This window comes from Lagenorhynchus albirostris, chromosome 8, assembly GCF_949774975.1.
Source record: "Lagenorhynchus albirostris chromosome 8, mLagAlb1.1, whole genome shotgun sequence".
NCBI classification, from domain to species: domain Eukaryota; kingdom Metazoa; phylum Chordata; class Mammalia; order Artiodactyla; family Delphinidae; genus Lagenorhynchus; species Lagenorhynchus albirostris.
The window spans coordinates 6,035,247-6,053,021 of NC_083102.1; the positions used below are offsets into that span (position 1 = coordinate 6,035,247).

Genomic DNA, 17,775 nt, shown 5'->3' on the forward strand with positions numbered 1-17,775 from the left:
TTCATACCCGGCTCACACACACACGCGGCCGGGGATAGGTGGGGGCCGAAGCACTTTATTGCGGGGGCGCTGGTAAGGGGACTTTAAATTATTCACTTAAATAAAAATGAGGGAGGAGGACGGGGCGAGCACCCCCAGCCCCTGTTCCCTCTGTCCATCTGTCCCTCGGCTGTCCATCCAGGTAGCAGCTACACAGGCATGGGCATCTCGTTGTACTCGTCCACGCCCTCCCGCTCATCAAACACCGGCTCTGCCTCGTTAGCGTCCAGCTGTGGTGGGGCAGAGTCGGAAGTTGGTGCTGAGCGCGACCCCTTGGCAAGACCGAGGTGGGGCCGGTGGGGTGGGGAGGGGCGCGGGAGCCTTACGCATTTCATCTCTCGCTCGGTGAAGATGCGGGTGAGCACCAGCATGCGGAGCGGCACCGTGAGGATGAGGATGAAGGGGAAGGCCAGGGAGGCAGCTGTGGACATGACGGCCCAGAGCACGGCCAGGCAGAGCAGCTGCAGGGCTGTGAACAGGTGCATACGGAGGGTCCGAACCTGGGGAGGGGGTGCAGAGCAAGACAGGTGAGCCCAGGCTTCTCTCCAGCCTCCGAGCGCCCCGGTCCCCGGAGGGCCATCAGGCCTGCCACATCCAGAGGACGACGACCCCTCTCCCCTCCACAGGGGTGGGACAGAAGCGCCTCCTTGGGTCTGCACGGGCTGAATGGGGGCTGGCCAGGGTGGGCAGATGGGGGGCTGGAGGGTGACCCACACAGACCAGGAGGGGGCAGAGGCCCTTCCGAGCCAGGTCTCACCTTCTTGACATAGGTGACGTCTGGGTGGTGTTTGGGTGGCATGAGAAGCAGGTGCAGCCGCTCATAGAACTGGATCCCGTTAAGGGAGGTAACTCCCATGTACAGGAAAATCCCGAAGAGCACAGCCAGGGGGATCTGCCGGAGCAGATCCCCGATGACCAAGGAGAGGCCTGGGGGAGGAGGAGAAGAAACAGCTGGCCCCAGGGCTCTCTACCCCAGTGGCCCTAAGACCCCTCCGGGAAGGCTGGGCGCAAGAGGTGAACGTACCCACAAGCAGGGCAACCAGCAGCCCCGTCACCCGCTGTTCCTTGACCTCCTGGATCTTGGGCTTGTCCCCGGGCGCCACAGCCTTGCTCATGACAGTAAGCGCGTTGGCATGCGTGACGGAGCGGACGGTGGCAGCAGCCAACCAGGGCAAGCCAAAGAGGGCACAGATGCCGCCCATGGCCACGATGAGCAGCAGGTCCAGGTGGAAGCCGGAGCCCTTCTGCAGCATGCGCTCCTTCTTGGAGATGATCAGCCTGGGCGGAGACAGGCACGCACTGAGCCCCGGGCCCAGCCTGGCAGACAACTGTGTCTTTCCAGAGTGCCCAGTCACCTCTGTCTGTTTCTGGAACCTGATGGTCCCTGCCTCTTCCGTCAGGGCGAGGGTCCCATCACAGAACTGAGTCCTATCTGGCCCTCCCCACCCTCCTGGACAGCTCCCAGCCCGTACTGTGCCCATCCGAGCAAACGTCAGTGGGATTTTCTGCTGCCTACAAAGTCAGCTCCAGCAGCCAGCCTGCCGGGGGCTCCAGCCCCTCCACGCAGCAGGCGGTCGCCGTCTGCACGGCACCCCGCCTATGCCAGGACCACTCACGTGGTGATCTGTGTCTCCATGAAGATAAGGATGAAGACCAAGATGGCAGGCAGCAGGCTGGCGACCATCATCCACACGGGGAAGGAGCTGCGCTCCCCCAGGGGGTTGATGACCCAGCCCCGCTTCTCTGGGGCTGTCACTGAGATTCCGCTGGGCACGCTCAGCTTCTGCGGGGCAGAGGGTGGGGCCAGGGGCAGGTGAACCTTGGAGGGAGTGCCCTGAGCTGCACTGGGCAGGGTGGACGCCGAAGGCGTGCTGTGGGAAAGGCCTGGTGTCTGCCCAGTTTAGAGGCAGCTCTGGACTCGGGGGCCTGGAGGGGAATGTCCAGAGTCCAGCACCGCCTCACTGCTGCGCGCGCTCCGCCGTACCTGGGTGTAGGTGTCCTCGATACTGTAATCCACAAGCACCATGATGAGGATCGCGATGGGTACCCCGAAGTCCCCGATCACTCGCCGCACCTGTGGGCGAGCACCATGCTCAGAGGCCCCACACCTCGCTGCAGCCCCGACTCCGAGTCGCCCCCCTTCCTGCCCCCAGATCTCGCCTCCCTCGGGCCCGCCAGCCCACACACCCGGCCAGGGAAGAACCGGCTGTTCTTGAATTTGCGCAGGAAGAAGGCGATGAAGAAGGTGCCAGCCATGAGCACCAGCGACAACAGGGCGGTGTTGGGCTGGCCCCGGGGCCTCCCCTGCCTGGACGGCCCGGCTGAGCTCTCATTCCTCGGCCCCAGCGTGGCTGCTTCTGCTGCCCCAGCCCATGTGGCGTTCTCGCTACTGTCTGCCTCGGAGCTGTTGGAGACTGAACAGCCGTGGAGGGGATGTTCCTGGAAGATCTGGGGAGAGGACAAAGGATTCTATCAGCTTAACTGGTGAGACATCCGGGACTCAGCTATATGCTAAGTGGGACAGGTAGGGCTGGGGGTGGCTGGCCTGCCCTCAAAGAGCTTGTCTTGATTAAGAAAATGACCGAGGTGACCAGATGTGAGCACAAGACAACTAGCAATTAAGAGAGGGGCTGGTCTGGGACTTCCCTGGCGGTCCAGTGGTTAAGACTGAGCTTCCAATGCAGGGGGTGTGTGGGTTTGATCCCTGGTCAGGGAACTAAGATCCCACATGCCACCCGGCATGGCCAAAAAATTAAAAAACAAAAAAAAGAGGGGTTGATCTAATTCGGGAAAGCAGCTGCAGACGAGGCTCCAGCCAGGCCTGGAGGAGCGACACAGGGAGCGTGGTGGACCTCGGGGGCACATCTTCTCCTGATCCTGACACAGACACAGACGTGGGTCTGATGCCCAGACCGTGACCCTGTCTGTCACCTTGGGGGCCTTTCCCTTTGACATTCTGGATTGTTCGCCACTTTAACAAAAGCACAGGGGCTTCCCTGGTGGCACGGTGGTTAAGAATCCGCCTGCCAGTGCAGGGGACACGGGTTCAAGCCCTGGTCCAGGAAGATCCCACGTCGTGGAGCAACTAAGCCCGTGAGCCACAACTACTGAGCCTGCGCTCTAGAGCCCACGAGCCACAACTACTGAGCCCGTTCACTTAGAGCTGGTGCTCTGCAACAAGAGAAGCCACCGCAATGAGAAGCCCGCACAACACAACGAAGGGTAGCTCCCCGCCCCCCACACAAAAAAAGAGTAGCCCCCACTTGCCGCAACTAGAGAAAGCCCGCATGCAGCAACAAAGACCCAATGCAGCCAAATAAATAAATATATTAAAAAGAAAAAAAAAGAATTCACCTGCCAATGCAGGGGACATGGGTTCAAGCCCTGATCTGGGAAGATCCCACATGCTGCAGAGCAACTAAGCCCATGCGCCACAACTACTGAGCCTGCGCTCTAGAGCCCGCGAGCCACAACTACTGAAGCCCGCGCGCCTAGAGCCTGTGCTCCGCAACAAGAGAAGCCACCACAATGAGAAGCCCGCGCACCGCAACGAAGAATAGCCCCCGCTCGCCTCAACTAGAGAAGGCCTGCGCGCAGCAACAAAGACCCAACGCGGCCATAAATAAATAAATAGTTATTAAGAAAAAAACAAAAGCACATATTACCTTCGTTATTAAAGATATGTGAGCCATCCACCTAGATATTCAGCCTCACAGGTAATGAAATAATTGCAGAGTAAGCTCATAAGGATCCCCCTTTTCACATCTTAAATTTTTGAAAATTTGTTTCACAAAAGATACTGTGAAATATACGTCTTATATGCTGTGAAGCACGCATACTACTTTTGCAAGAATGTATTTGCAAGTTTAAAAAAAAACAAAAAAGTGAGTCTTTAAGACTGATCTGAAGCTCTGATGTATATGTTGGTGACAGGGAGGGAGGGTGGGCGGGGAAGGGGTGGGGGCAGCAGGAAGGACCAGCCTAGGTTCCGTGGCTCCATGGGGCAGCCCGGCCTCACGCTCAGAGAACAAAGGGGCAGGACGCCCCCGGCTCCCTCCAGTCCCAAAGCCCGGCCCCTCCTGGGCCAGGTTCCGTCAGGCCCACCCACCTTAACCAGCTTGTAGAAGGTCTCGTAGATGAAGATGAGGGAGATGAGGAAGGCGAAGATCTCCTGGGTGAAGCGGGAGACGAAGCGCACCAGGAAGCTCCCCTCCAGGGCCACCATGAGCAGGGCCAGCAGCACCAGCCAGAAGCCAATCCACACGCGGCCCACCAGGTACTCCAGGTCGTTGCTGCTGCAGAACTGGGGCACGGTGGGCAGTCAGGCTCGGAGCCCGGGGCAGGCTAACAGGGCGGGAGTGCTCGGGGAAGAGAACGGGGAGCTGAGCTGGGCAGGAAGGACCAGCCCGGGTAGCCCGTGGCCCCTCACCGAGAAGAAGGCTTCCTCGAAGACCAGCAGGGGCCCCGAGAAACCGATCACCAGCAGCGGCTGGGCCCCCAGCAGGCAGAAGATCACGCCCTGCACTGCCGTGGACATGATCAGCTCCGATACTCCAATCAGGTCATGCGTCTTCTCTCCTAGGGCGGCAAGAGCCAGCTCAGCGGCTGGCGGCCGGGGGGACCCGTGCGCTCCCCACCATGACCTGAAGCCTCTCCTTACCCAGCAGCCCCCCGAAGGTGATGGCAGGAGACAGGGCCGCGAAGTAGATGAAGATGACGGCGGCCAGGCACTGGGGGTTGAGCGCGTCTCGGAAGTCGCTCAGGTAGTGGGGATAGCGGCGCCGCACATCTCGGATCAAGCCCCCAAAAGGCCGGCCTGTCCGCCGAAGGGGATCGTCTTCCACCACCCCTGCCACCTCTACCATCTGCAGGAGCGCTGCAACCCGGGCCTCCGTCAGGGCGCCCGTCACAGCCCTCTTCCTCCCGTCCCGCTCTCCTCCGTGTACAACAGACCACCCTCCGGCCTAACCCCCAAGCCCCCAGCCGGCAGCCCAGACCCGGCCCCCGGCCTGCACTGGCCCGTACCCTTATCTTGGGCTGACTTGGGCTCCAGCCCAGCCCCCGGGGGCAACAGCCGGACCTGCTCCTCTCGCTTCTTGAGCATCTGCCGCTGGAAGTGAGCGACGGATCGCAGCAGCTCCTCGCCCTGCACCTCCGAGGGCGGCAGCACCACGCTGCAGTCCAGGAAGGCGTTGATGGCCGTCAGCAGGTCCTCCCGTTCGTCTGCCAGGTAGGCGGCCTCGTGGAATTGCTGCCGAGGCAGGACGGGGCTAGTGAGGACGCGGGACGGGGGCCGGGCCAGGGCCAGGCTGGGTGGGCTGGACGGCAGCTGACCTTGTCGGACATGAGGGTGGAGATGGAGCGGCCGATCTCATGGTAGTCCATGTTGGCACTGCTCGGGCCCAGCAGCAGGAAGAGGAAGCGCACAGGCACCGGCACCTCCAGCACCGCGTCCAGCTCCGCTGCCTCCCGCAGCCGCACGAAGGCCATGGTGGGGCGGGAGAGGAACTCCACGCAGCCTGGGGGTGTGCAGCCGGCATGGGCACGGGAGCAGCAGTCGCCTCCCGGCCCCCAGCGCAGGGGCGCCCCCAAGGCAGGCCCGGCCACCCGTACCCTGCCCCTCGAGCTCGCCCCACATACCCACAAGGACCACCGTAGCCTCGGCGTTCTCAGGGATCTTCTCCAGAAGCTTCAGCTCATGCTTGGACTTGGAGCGGGTGATCCCAGCTGGAGGAGCTGCAGGAGGCAGCTCACGCTGGGGATGCAGGAGAGCAGAGCTCAGCCTGGCTACCCCCCACCCCCGGCCCCGCCCGTTCCCGCCCGACTCGCTTGGCGGTCCTGCAGCCGGAGCCACAGTGGCGGCTGGACCTGACCCAGGCAGGGTCACTTTCTCCCCTCACCTCTCGCTCCACCTCCAGCCGGGTCTCGGGAACACCTCCAATGAGAGGCTCGGTGACGTGGGGGTCGCTCTCGGCTCCCTGGCCGTGGTGATGCCCCAGCAGGGAGCCCAGGGAGCCGGCCGAGATGTTGCGGGGAAAGGAGAAGTCCTTCTCATCACTCGGGTGGCTAGTGGGGCAGCAGGCAGGAGGTGAGGAAGGCCGGCGGCCGGCGCTGGGCATGGGCAGGCGCTGGGCATGGGCGGGCGCTGGGCGCGGGCGGGCAGGGTGTGGCGGGCGGTGCCTCACCTGTGTTTCAGCAGCAGGGCCCTCAGCACGTTGGCTCTGTCCTCGGCCTTGATCTGGTCAGAGATGACCATCTGCTCCACCACCTGGTGGGCCACGCCAGGCAGGGTCTGCTGGTCCAGGTCCAAGAGCACAGCCCCTGGAATAAGGACCACCGCGAGAGGCCCTCATCCCCAGGCAAGATGCAAGGGCGGGGATGGGAGGGAGGGAGAGCGGGAGCGAGGGCAGTCAAGTAAGTGCGGCCAGGGCTCGGTGAGCAGGGCCCAGCGCTGCCCGAGGCCCAAGTCCCACGGCCTCTCTGACCCATTTCTTCCAGCCCCCCTCTCCCCGCAGGAATGCCTGTGGGGCTCAGCAGAGGCCAGGGAACCCCTGCCATCAGAGAGGCCACCGGGGCCGGGTCCTGCCCAGATGCCCCTTCCGGGAAGCACGCAGCAGGAAGTGCCCCGGGCCACCCCCTCGGCCTAGACTGCTCTTCACTGCCAGCAAGTGCATCCTCTGACTTCACTCTAGGGCCCTAGTTCCGCCCTCTGGAGCGCGACACAGCCGGTCTGTGGCCTCGTCCCCATGGCAGCCCTGGAGCCATCTGAACACGTCCCCCTCCAAGTCTAGCAGCTGCTCAAGGACAGTTTCTATGTCTCTCCACCCCGTCACTGCTCTGAGCTGCCATTTCATATAGAAATGAAGGTCCTTTCAAAAGTCACCAGGTCATTTTTCCGTCAAGGTCAACTCACAGGAACACAGAACTAAAGACCCAACAGAACCGAAGGCCCCCTGAGCAGCCGAAACCAAGATGGCAAAGCCCGGCGATAAAGCACCCGCACTTCGGCGCCTTACCCCAAGCCCTCAAGCCTCACTCAGAGCCGAGTTAGTTTCTGCTAGTTTGGAAATAATTCTGACAGCAGGTTTCTGAGTCCTCAGCTGCTTAGAAGCAGGCCTGCTGACAGCAGCTGGGAGCGATTCCCCAACAGGAAGGAGGAAACGAGCAAACGGCAGAACATCAGACACAGCGCTCGCGAATCCTGCATCCGCGCTCATGCAGTCGTTTACACAGCCCTGCTACAGGTTAGGTCACATTCCCCAGAGTCTCCAGAATTTCCCAAAGCGTTCCACTAAAACTGTTTGACAACACTGTAGCATCCAAAACATACCAGCTTCCGTTATCTGAAAATATCACTTAGAGAAGCTGCTTGCTGAAGATGCCAGGCAAGAGGAGAGGGTCAGTCCTGCCCTGCAGTCACCCAATGACAGAGCCCGAGGCACGGCAGGCATCGTGACAGGTGATATCATGACAGGAGATGCTCCCTCCTGGGCTCTGGTGACATTACACACCCTGTTGCTCAAGACAAACGTGGGACCGTGTGGTCCTCAGAGAACGGGCTTGGCGGGCGAAGGGAACTCCTGGGGTGACGATGGGCAGGGGGTGGGGCGTGGGTTACCGTGGGCCAGGGTCCGGCGCAGCTCCAGGAGGCTGCGGAACGAGAGGGAGGCCACGTGGGGCTTCCCCCAGCGCTCCGTCTCTTCCTCTACATCCTCCTCGAATTTGATCCAGCGCGCCGTCTCCCGCCACTGAGGCTCCTGGTTTTTGTCCAGCAGCAACTCATTCAGTTCCACAAACACCTTGGGGTGAGATGAGAGGGCATGGCAGGACGGAGGGCACAGGCATGGAGCCTGGGCGAGTTATTAACCCATCTGAGACTGTCCCTCATCTGTGAAATGGGAGTAATACCACCCCCGTTACTAGAGTACAGCACAGGGACCTAGTGTATAGCACAGAGATTTATACTCAATATTTTATAATAATCTACGAGGGAAAAGAATCTGAAAAAAATAGATATACATGTACGTATAACTGAATCACTTTGCTGTACACCTGAAACTAACACATTGTAAATCAACTGAACTAATGATAATAATAAAAGGGCTCTAATGGGAGCTAAAAAAAAAAGTATACAAAACATTTAGCACAGTATATGACTCTTAGTAACCGTCTGATGAATGGTCACTACACACACACACACACACACACACACACAAACTGGAATTTTTTTTTTTTTTGGCCTCGCCACGCAGCATGTGGAACTTCCCTGACCAGGGATCGAACCGATGGGAAGTGGTTACTGGACCACCTGGGAAGTCCTACATTGGAATTCTGTAGGATTCATTTATATGCATTCAAGAACTGGCAAAACTAATTGAGAGTGACCACAGGGCGGTCACCTCTGAGGGTGGTGACTAGGCAGAGGCCCGAGGGAACTCCCTGAGTGTGGGAAATGTCCTATATCTAGGTAGGGTTGGCCAGGTATTTACACGTGCAGAGTGTCACAGAGCTGTCTGCTTAACCCGAGTGTGCTTTACGGTGTCTGTTCGACCGCAATAAAAAGGTTACCAAAAATAGCCACTGGGAGGGTCAGGGTTCAGGACCAGAGCCCTGAGGTCTAAGGTGGGCAACATCGCTACGTAACTGAGTGGCCTTGACCAGTCACTGCCCCCGATGTATGGCTGATGCCGCCTGGGCCATCATCCTCACAGGTTACGGGAGGACTGGATGAGCACAGAGGTGACTGGATTCTGAAAAATGAAACACGCTGCTCCACGGAGCTGCCTCTGGCCCAAACGGTCTTCAAACACCTCGCTGCCAGCTGCCAGAAAACGGGCATGAAAGGGAAGCCGACCTGTCTAAGATGTGAACCAAAACTGTAAGGCCCACACCAGCAACTGCAGGTAATACCATAATAACTGTCTGGGGACAGACGGCTACTAGACTTACCGTAGTACACGTCGTAATATGCTTAAACGTTGAATCGTTATGTTGTACACAGGAGGCTAACATAATATTGTGTATCAACTATATTTCAATTAAAAAAAAATCAATGCTGTTTGAAGATGTGTATATTGCACTCTTGTGCAGTGTACAACCTTCAAAACCATACATGGCAACCCTGGTGCTCGAGATAACCGCAGGTCTGAGAAGGGACGGGGGCTGTGGTAAGAAGACGGATGGGGAGATGCTGCAAGACCGTGAAGCGGAGAAATTACCTCGTGGGGCTTGTGGGGGGCCCGGGGCCGAGCCCGAGGGGTGGGGCCAGGCTCGCGCCCTTCCCGGCCACTCTGCACAGATGCTTTGGCATTCTTCCGCACCAAATGTCGCCGTACCCCAGGAACGTCCTCAAACCGGTGACCTGTGGGTGGGGGGTGGAGGGACAGGATCAAGCGCCCCTTCCTCTTACCCCCACCCTCGTTCCCAGCAGCTCCGGGCTTGGCCCAGGCCCAGCACTCACTCTTCATGAGGTCTAGGTCGGCCGTGGCCAGCGTCTGGGCCTCGCTCTCGTCCGTCGGGACCCGGGGCAGCAGTGCCTGCTCAGCCCCAGTCATGCTGCCGATGCGTCTCCTCTCCTGCAGATTGTAGCTGCGGTGCCCAGGCTGCACTTTGGCCAGGGGGCGCCCAGAGGCACCCCCGTCATCACCTCCCGCTGTGACACTGGCCACAGCCGCCACCTCTTCCACCAGGGCTCTGGACAGACAAAGCAGCCATGAGCCTGAGAAGGCTGGCCCCTCTCCCTCGGCCGGGAGCCACACAGGAAGGACCCAGGAAGGGGACCCCGCTGGACCTCAGCCCTCTTCGCTCCCCACCCTCGGTAGGTGCGGATGTGAAAGAGGATTCTGGAAGCAGACCGCCGCATCTAAATCCGGCTCGACCATTTACTGGCTGTGCCCCCCAAGCGATCACACAAGCCACCCGGAACATCAGCTCAGCAGCAAAATGGAGTTGAGGGCAGCCTTCCCAGGTGTGGGGAGAGTGAAGTCCGGAAAAGTACCCAGAGTGGGACCTGCTTCCCCTCCCAGGCACACCCCTAACAATGGACTCGAGGTTCACAGGGTCCCGTGTTTCTAACCAAATGGAGTAAAGTACATGGAAATGGGCCTTTGAAACTGTAGACACCCCACCCCTACCCAACAGTCAAGGAGGATATGAACCCCTGTCCCTTACAGATTCCAGCTTCTGCTCCCGTCCCCCAAGCTGCGATGCCTCCTTTCTCTCTGCCACTGCCAGTGGGTCCCTGTCCCTGCCGCACCATTCCAAACCGTTCTCCCGACATCTCACCTCCCACAGCTCCAAGCCCCCATGACAAGTCCCTCCTCTGCCAGGCTTTCTCCACCTACAACCTACCTTCCGTGCCCTCGCTTCTGCTCGCACCCCTGCCCACAAATCTGACCCACTTTTCCAGCGCAACGCTGTGCTCTCTCTGGGGCTCCGCCACCTCCTCCTGGCCGTCCAGCCACCTGCAGGCCTGCGCCCCCAGTGCAGACGGCCAACGCGGACCCAGCTCCAGCCACATTGTGCTATCTCCCCAGCGAGCCTGTGCCGCCCTGGAGGGGCAATCCGCCCTTCACTTCCCCGGGTCCTTCGCACTGCCTGGCACCCAGAAACCAACAGGGAGGTGACAGTAGTGACCTTGAGACCCAGTTCAAAGTGATTTCTTCCAAGAAAGCTTCTCTGGCTAACAACCCCAAACTCCAATCACCTACTAGTACCGACACTACACCTGAACCAGGTCGTCTGGCACGGTAACTTGTTCTGATACCATTTCATGAGACCACAAGCAGGGTAGACTGGCAGCTAGTTCCCCAAGAGCAAGAGGGGGTCTCCTGTTGCTCTCACACCCTTGGGGTCCCAGGGGTGCGTGGAGGTCACCCGTCCAGCCCCTGATCCGGGGTTTGACGCTGCTCTACCTGAAGCCACGGGCGGGGGGATGGCAGGGGGTGGGAGAAGACGGCTTAGACCACACATCTCTTCCGTGCCGGGCGGACCCGTACTTAAACTTCCGTTCACACCACCCTTTAACCCCTACCACCACCTTGCGAGAAAACTTCTATTATTCTTGGTTTATAGATGGGAAAACAGGCTCACAGACACTGTGACTCGTGCAAAGTCAAGTCGCAGCGGCAGGACTGGGATTTCTGAACCTGTCTGAGGACCTCAAGGCTCCTGCTTTGTTCCCCACATCAACTCGCTGGTGCCGGCCCGGGAGGTCCCTGTTTGGGGACACTTACCCAGTCTGGGCCCCTTTGGTGGCCTGGGGAGCTGCCTCGTGGTGGGGCAGCATTGGAGGGGGAGACGGACTGGTTGTTTCCGCCTTCCGGTCCGCACCTTCATCCTCCTGGAGAAAGAACTAGAACAGGGACCCGTGTGAGCAGGTGAGGCCAGGCCAGGGGTACCGCAGACATCCCCAGGAGCCCCGCCCCCGCTCACCTGCACGGAAGAGGGTGTGGACGCAGGGGGCTGGCTGAGTGCCCGGGCCCCCTCGGCCTCACTGGCCTCATCCTCCTCTTCCTCGCCCTCCTCGATGGTGGGGGTCTCCCCGGTCGGGGAGGCTGCAGGGCGCCTGCGCGGCTTCCGTCCTGAGCCCTGGGGTACTTTTCGGCGCCTGGCGTCGGGAGGCAGGTGGGTGGACAGCGGGTGGTGGATGTGGTGGGAGGACTGCCGGTGGTCTGCAGGGAGGAGGGCGCTTAGCTGCCGGCGGGCACGGCTCCCCACTCAGCTGGCCGGCCCCCAGTGCCCCCCCCCAGGCCCCCGGCTCCATCCTGGCTCCATCCTGGCAGCCAGAGCACCCCTGCCCCCCGCTCGCTCCGCCTCCCCGAGCCCCCTCACATTCAAAGTCTGCCTCCCCGTAGCTTCGGCCCGGCTCCTCCCCTCCTCGGGACCCGGCCTCCTGCAGGATCTCCTCAAACCGCTCCACGCCCAGGGTGCGGTGAAGTTCATCCTCCTCCTGCTCAGGGAAGCCTGGCGTCACAGGGCCCAGGCTCTCTGGCTCCGGCTGTGAAAAAGAAGGGGCGGTGAGAACGCACGCACGGGAGACGCTCCTCGAAACCCCACCCCGCCTAGCGGCAGAGTCCAGTACCACCCCCAGCCCCGGCTGCCCTCCCCTCGAGTGCCAGGGACTCGGGACTCGGCACCCACCGCCCAGCGGCCCGTCCCCCGGGTTCCGGGCTCTCAGGACACTGGCTGGGCGCATTCCAGTCAGTTCTAGGGCATGTGGAAAGCGTCTGCCCTGGAAGCCTCAGCAGAAATGCTGTGTGTCCAGCCCGCAGGTCAAGGTCGGGTGTGTGATCTGGGCCGTTCACACGGCTGATAGTAGTGAACGCAGCCCCTGTGCTCAGGGATGGCGACTAAGCCTGAAAAGTAACTTCTGCAGGCGGCTGTGCTACCTGACCCGGGCTTGGTCTGAATCGAACTAGAGCCCAGCTCCTGGACAGGGATGCGGCGCTTCCCCTTGGGAGTCCGGAGCCCGGGACCTCAGCCGCTGCGGGGCCCCGCCCTGCCCCCACCCTCACTCCCCCCCACCTGAGTCATACTGCAGGAGCGGCGGGACTGCGGTGGCCTGGCGCTTTGGAGAGCTCAGCCTAGCTGAGCAGCCGGCCGCCCAGCCCACGGCCTTGGTCCAACCCCCCCCACACCCCTCCCCCTCCCCCTCCCCCGCCGGGCGTCTCAGCTCCAGGCACCGCTAAATATTTGCTCGAGAGCTTCTGGACTTGAAGGGCATCGAGATCTCCAAGGGCAGGGGTACCAGAGCAAGGAAGAGCAAGGGGGAGGTAGGCTGGGAAGAAGGGCGGGCCTTGGAGAGTCTCGGAGGTGGGGTCACGAGCAGCTGGGGGTGGCAAGGATACTGGGCAGGAGAAGATGCAGGGGTGAGGAGTCTGCTTCTCCCCAGCCCACCTCCGCAGCTCTAGCCTGGCTCCCCCCGCACTGGGCCTCACTCTCACCAGAATTAGCACGCGGGCTAGCCCGGGGTGGGGGGAGGAGGGTCAAGAACCCCTTGCACCTGAGGCTGAAGGAGGAAGTCCATGGCGGGCAGGGGTGAACTCGGGAGGGAGGGGGAGGGGACCAGCCGGCGCCTCTTCCTGGTCACGTGTCCCGCTGGGCCAAGGTGACCAATAACGGGCTGATTATGGCACTGGGGTTAATCATTAGCCTTCCCAGGAAGATGGGAGGGGTACACGTGGGGCGGTGGCCACGTGGGGGCCAGGAGGGGCGGGGCTGAGTGGCACGTGGGGCCGGGGGTGCAGCGGTCTGCCCAGAGCTACCTTGCAGCAGACCGGCGCCGCCTATGAGACCCAGTCAGAGGGGGGGGTCGCTGGCTTAGAGACCCAGGCTTCCCAAAGTTCCTCTCTCGCTGAGGCTAAACAACAACCCGGGTCTTCAGGACACAGAGCCTCAACTCCCTCCCTAGGACCAGAAGCTGTCTGACACCCACCCCCCCAACGGACACCTGTCCCAGACCCAGTGCCCCACGCAAGGCCCGGAGCGGGGATGGCGGTGCCCCTCCCAAGTCCCTCACAGGCTCCCCTCCCAGGCCTCTCCGGACACACACGCCCCTGTCTGACACAGACCCGCACCCTGGCCAGAGCCCCGGGGGTGATGGTGGAGAGGGACAGAGGGGCAGCGGGCAATACTCACAGTGCGGAAGGAATCTGCGCCCGAGGCGGGGCGCCGGGGGGCGCTGCTCATGGCCAAATCCTAGCCCTTCTCGCTGTAGCTGCGGCTTTCAGGGCAACAAGGCGGCGGCATAACCTGGGGGGGGCGGGGGAGGAGCAATCACTGCATGAGAGAGGTGCCAGGCCTGCAGGGGCACCCCAACATTGCACAGCCAGGGGAGGGCAGGGCACGGGGCTTCACGGAAGCCCGCCGGCCACGAGGGGTCTCCTGGTTGCACAGGATCCTCCCAGACTAGGAAAGGCCTTAGAGTGGCCCTTGGAGGGTGGGGGGAGCAAAGAGAGTTATTTATGGGAAGAAAAGAGAGGAACAAAGAGAGACAGAGGCAAGCACTGAGGCACAGGAGGCCACAGAGGGCCAAGGGACTAAGCGGAGTGAGGGGGAGAGAGCCGGGGGTGGGAGATGCTGGGGGGAAAAAAAGGCAGACAGGAGTCAAGGCCCAGACCCGGAGAGAAAGCAGCGATCAGGGAGGGGAGACAGAGGAAGCAGGGAGGAGAGGCCGAGCCAGAAACGGGAGCGGTGGGAGCGGTGGCCCAGCGGTGGCACGGCACACTGAGGCGGGCTGAGACCAGAGAGGGCTGTGCTGGGGGGAGTGAGACACCCCTGAGGCAGAGACGATGGCCGTATGAAGGAAGGGAGAAAGAGAGCTCTGGAGAGAGCCCAAAACAGCAAGCAACGGGGCTGTTCATGGGCCCCCCTCCTCTGAAAAAAGCCCAGCCCCGAAGTGGGGGGGGAGGCTCCCTGGGGGAGGGGCAGGAGCCCAACTCCACTCACTCAGTGGGAGGGAGGAAGGGAGGCTGGCAGGCACAGGCCGGGCACGACTTTATAATGGGGGAGGGGCACGTGACGACCAGAAGGAGGGTGGGCACAGAAACTCCGAGGTTCTGCCCTCAGGAGCCGTCCAATCCCTCCCCTCCCCAAGCCTGGGGCCAGGAAAATCTGAGTGGCAGGGCTGACGCCCTCCTGACCGTGACTGTAGGGGTGTCTGGGGAGGACACCGTGCGGGGGGAGGGCAGCGAAAGAGCTGCGGTTAGGGAACCCGACCAGTGCCAACTGGGGTACCTATTCCTAGTGGGGGCAGTGCTGGGGACACCCAAGGCTCTGCGACGGCAAAAGTACCGAAGCTCCCCAGTGTGTCACTGGGGGATCAGGGTTACCGGATTTAGGGCCAACTCGGGGGTAAGACAGGTCAGTGCAGGGTCAAACAATGTAGGTCTGGGGGTCAGTCCGGGGTGGGGAGCCCGGAGCGACACATTCCTGGCCGGCCTTCCAACTCAGCTGACTGCCCTCTTCACCTCCCCCTAGCAGGCCCTCCGCCAGGGCAAGTCTGTGCGGGGGAGAGGGGTGCTGGGGGAGGAAACCCGGTCTGGGAAGGAGTGCCGGCACCTGCCGGCGCCACACGCCCCGCTCCAGGCTGTGCCCTCAGTGCGCTCCTCCATCCTCCCCTCCTCCCTTTACCTCCGCCCCCCCTTCGCCCCCGCCCCCACCATCCCAGAACACAAAGCAGCCTCTGTCCAGAGCATCGATGCCGATAATCCGGGCTGGGGGCACATTCCGGGGACCAGCCCCGACCGGCCCGGAGGATTAGCAACTCTCCCCTGCCCAAGGGATTAGCACTCCGGACCCCCTTGGGGGGCATTAACCACCCCCCAGGTGAATTCGCACATTCCACAGCTCTTCGATGTGGGCCTGGCGGGACTGGGGAGCGAAGGGAGGAGGGAAAAGTGGACCCTGGATTTCAGGCGGCGCCGCCCCCCACACCCAGCACAGAGCTCCCCACCCAGCCAGCCCCCCAGGAGCTAGGTCGAACTGTCCGCGCTCGCCTTTCCCATCCCCACCCAGTTGCTCCCTCTTCTGCCTGACCCCTTGTCCTGACCTGACCCGCCAACCCCTTCCCGGCTCCGCCTCCCAACCCCGAGATCGGGGGCAGAGGCTTGGGGCAACACCTAGGCAGGGCACCCTGGACGGGCTGAAGGATAGAGTAGGGGACCAAAGGGGAGGGGTGTCGTCTTGGAGTCCGTCCAGGAGTTGGGAGGGCCGGCGGCGCCTCCCAGAGAGTACCCCCTCCTGGTGGCAGGGGGCGCGGCACCCTCGCTTTAGGGAACTCTAAGAAGCGGACCCTGGATCCCGCTTACTACCAGCAATCACTCCTCTCGCCTCCCCATCCTTCTCCCCAAGACCTCGCTTCCCCGCGCCCCAGTCTCCGCCCTTTCCTGCACTTCCACTCCCTCCCAGCTCCGAGTGCCGAGTTCCCCCCTTTCCTTTCCCCTCCCTTCCTCCCTCCGCGGCCCTGGCCCTCCCCCTCCGCCACCTCTCCGCTTACCCGCTTCCTCTGGACTTCGTGCTGCAGGGGTCTCGGGGTCTCTCCCCCTTCTCTGGAGCCCTCGCGCGCTCCCGACGACTCCCCCGTGCCCACCTTGGGGCGCGCCCCCGTCGCTCCCAACTTCTCCCAACTCAACTTTCCCCCGCGCCACAGGCAGGCCAGCCCCCTGCGTGCGCGCCCCCTGGCGCACCGTGCGCGGCCCCGCCGCAGCGGGTTGGGAGGCGCGGAGTGGGGGCCGAGACCCGGGGGCGGAGGCGCGCTCCCAGGCAAGGCCCTGCACTGGGAGCCCAGCGCCGAGGAGGCCGCCCCGGCTGTCCCTCGGCGCTGCCCAGCGAGGTTGCCGCCCCAGGCTTCCCCGCACGGACGCCCCGGGGACGTCGTTTCTTGGCCCCATTAGGCACCTCTGGGCGGAAAGGGGCCCGCCTCATGCTGGGGATCCCAGGCAGGAAAAAGGAGGCACAAAGATGATCAGGAAATTCGAGGCGGAGGAAGTTGAAATATAAATGCATCGGGGTCAAGCTTCTCTCGCGGCCGCGGGCGTCCCCCGCCTCCCACCCGCAGTTTCCCCAGTGCCTCCAAGAAAGCCCCTGTCTTTGCCTGGAGGACAGGGACAGGAGCGGGGGGGGGGGGGCGGGGAGCGCGAGAGGGGTGATGGCGGGGATGGATGCCCATTACCCTGAACTTAGACTTTACGAACCGGGGAAATTCTGCCTCGGAGAGATTCCCTGCGGTGACCTTCCTTCTCGAACCCTATTCATAGTCATCACCTGTCATTTAAAGATCTCTGTGTGTACTTCTGGTTTTCTAATAACTTATAACTTGTTCCAGATAAGGAATATACGTTTCGCTTCTTTAGTCTGCCACCGGCTGAAGCACTGTAATGTGTATGCAGAAAACGTTCAGATATAAACGAGTTAATTAACCAATGTTTAGCACCAACTTTGGTTCCGGCGCTGAGGAGTGCTGTTTGGGGCAGTTATCATCCAGGTCACGTCCCTCAAGAATGCAGTCATGAGACAGAGAGAAGCGCAAGAAAAATCTATAATCAACTCCTTAAGGGATGAGGTCAAGGCTGCTTCAAGCGTAGCTTCTGCCTGTCCTTCTGTCTGTTGAGGGCAGTAACCAACCTGCCAGCCCTCGGCCACACGCTGGCCGACTCCAGTGGGTCCGGGCTCTGCCGGGGGTGGGGACACCCTCCCAGTGTCCAGCCAGCTTGCCTCGGGATATCAGAGTGTAGCGAAAGGCTGGAGTTGGGTGGGCTCCGAGACGACAAATGGGTCTCACAGGAGAGAGGAGTCTCTGGCGTTTGGTGAATCCAGTCTCCACTGGGGCACACCTGCCTCTCTTTCCAGCCCTGCGGTCAGCTGGTCCCTGTGAAGTCATCGTCAGCAAGATATGGCTCAGAGCCATTCCCCAATCAATCCTGAGGTCACCAGATGGCCTAGGGAGAGGTGGAAACCCGTGCTGAGATTGTCAGGGAGTCGATGGAACCTCAATATCATCAACCGGGGCAGAGCAGGGCCACCTGGGCTCAGGATGCAGGCCGCAAAAACCCAAACCTTAGAAAGCGCCCTACCCCCACCCCTGCTGCCTTCTGGAATGTGTAGTCCCGGAGAGGTCCTTCTCAAAAGAAGGTTGTAAGCGCTGAAAAGGAATAACACTAGCAGGGCACACTGGGAGCCGCGCGCGACGGCGGGGAGCCGGGAAAACGGACACGCGATGCTTCCTGGGACTTGAAG

General features: G+C 61.6%; 1 protein-coding gene across 2 annotated transcripts; it reads right to left on the reverse strand.

Annotated features, from left to right (window-relative positions):
- Positions 1–35: 35 nt before the first annotated feature.
- Positions 36–17,664, reverse strand: SLC4A2 (solute carrier family 4 member 2). 2 transcript variants are annotated; one of them, XM_060156357.1, is made up of 23 exons: positions 16,734–17,664; positions 13,678–13,791; positions 11,872–12,037; positions 11,473–11,711; positions 11,274–11,392; positions 9,500–9,732; positions 9,258–9,400; positions 7,658–7,838; positions 6,225–6,360; positions 5,940–6,105; positions 5,680–5,794; positions 5,374–5,558; positions 5,065–5,290; positions 4,700–4,915; positions 4,469–4,617; positions 4,148–4,342; positions 2,227–2,487; positions 2,024–2,113; positions 1,656–1,822; positions 1,064–1,317; positions 797–966; positions 366–539; positions 36–269 (listed from the first exon to the last, which is right to left on the reverse strand). In XM_060156357.1, the coding sequence occupies exons 2-23, from the start codon at positions 13,726–13,728 to the stop codon at positions 189–191; spliced, it is 3,717 nt and encodes a 1,238-aa protein (XP_060012340.1). In that variant the 5' UTR covers positions 13,729–13,791; positions 16,734–17,664; the 3' UTR covers positions 36–188. The 2 variants fall into 2 exon arrangements, with proteins under 2 accessions (XP_060012340.1, XP_060012339.1); XM_060156356.1 differs by lacking the exon at positions 16,734–17,664 and adding an exon at positions 16,037–16,195.
- Between the last annotated feature and the right edge of the window lie 111 nt (positions 17,665–17,775).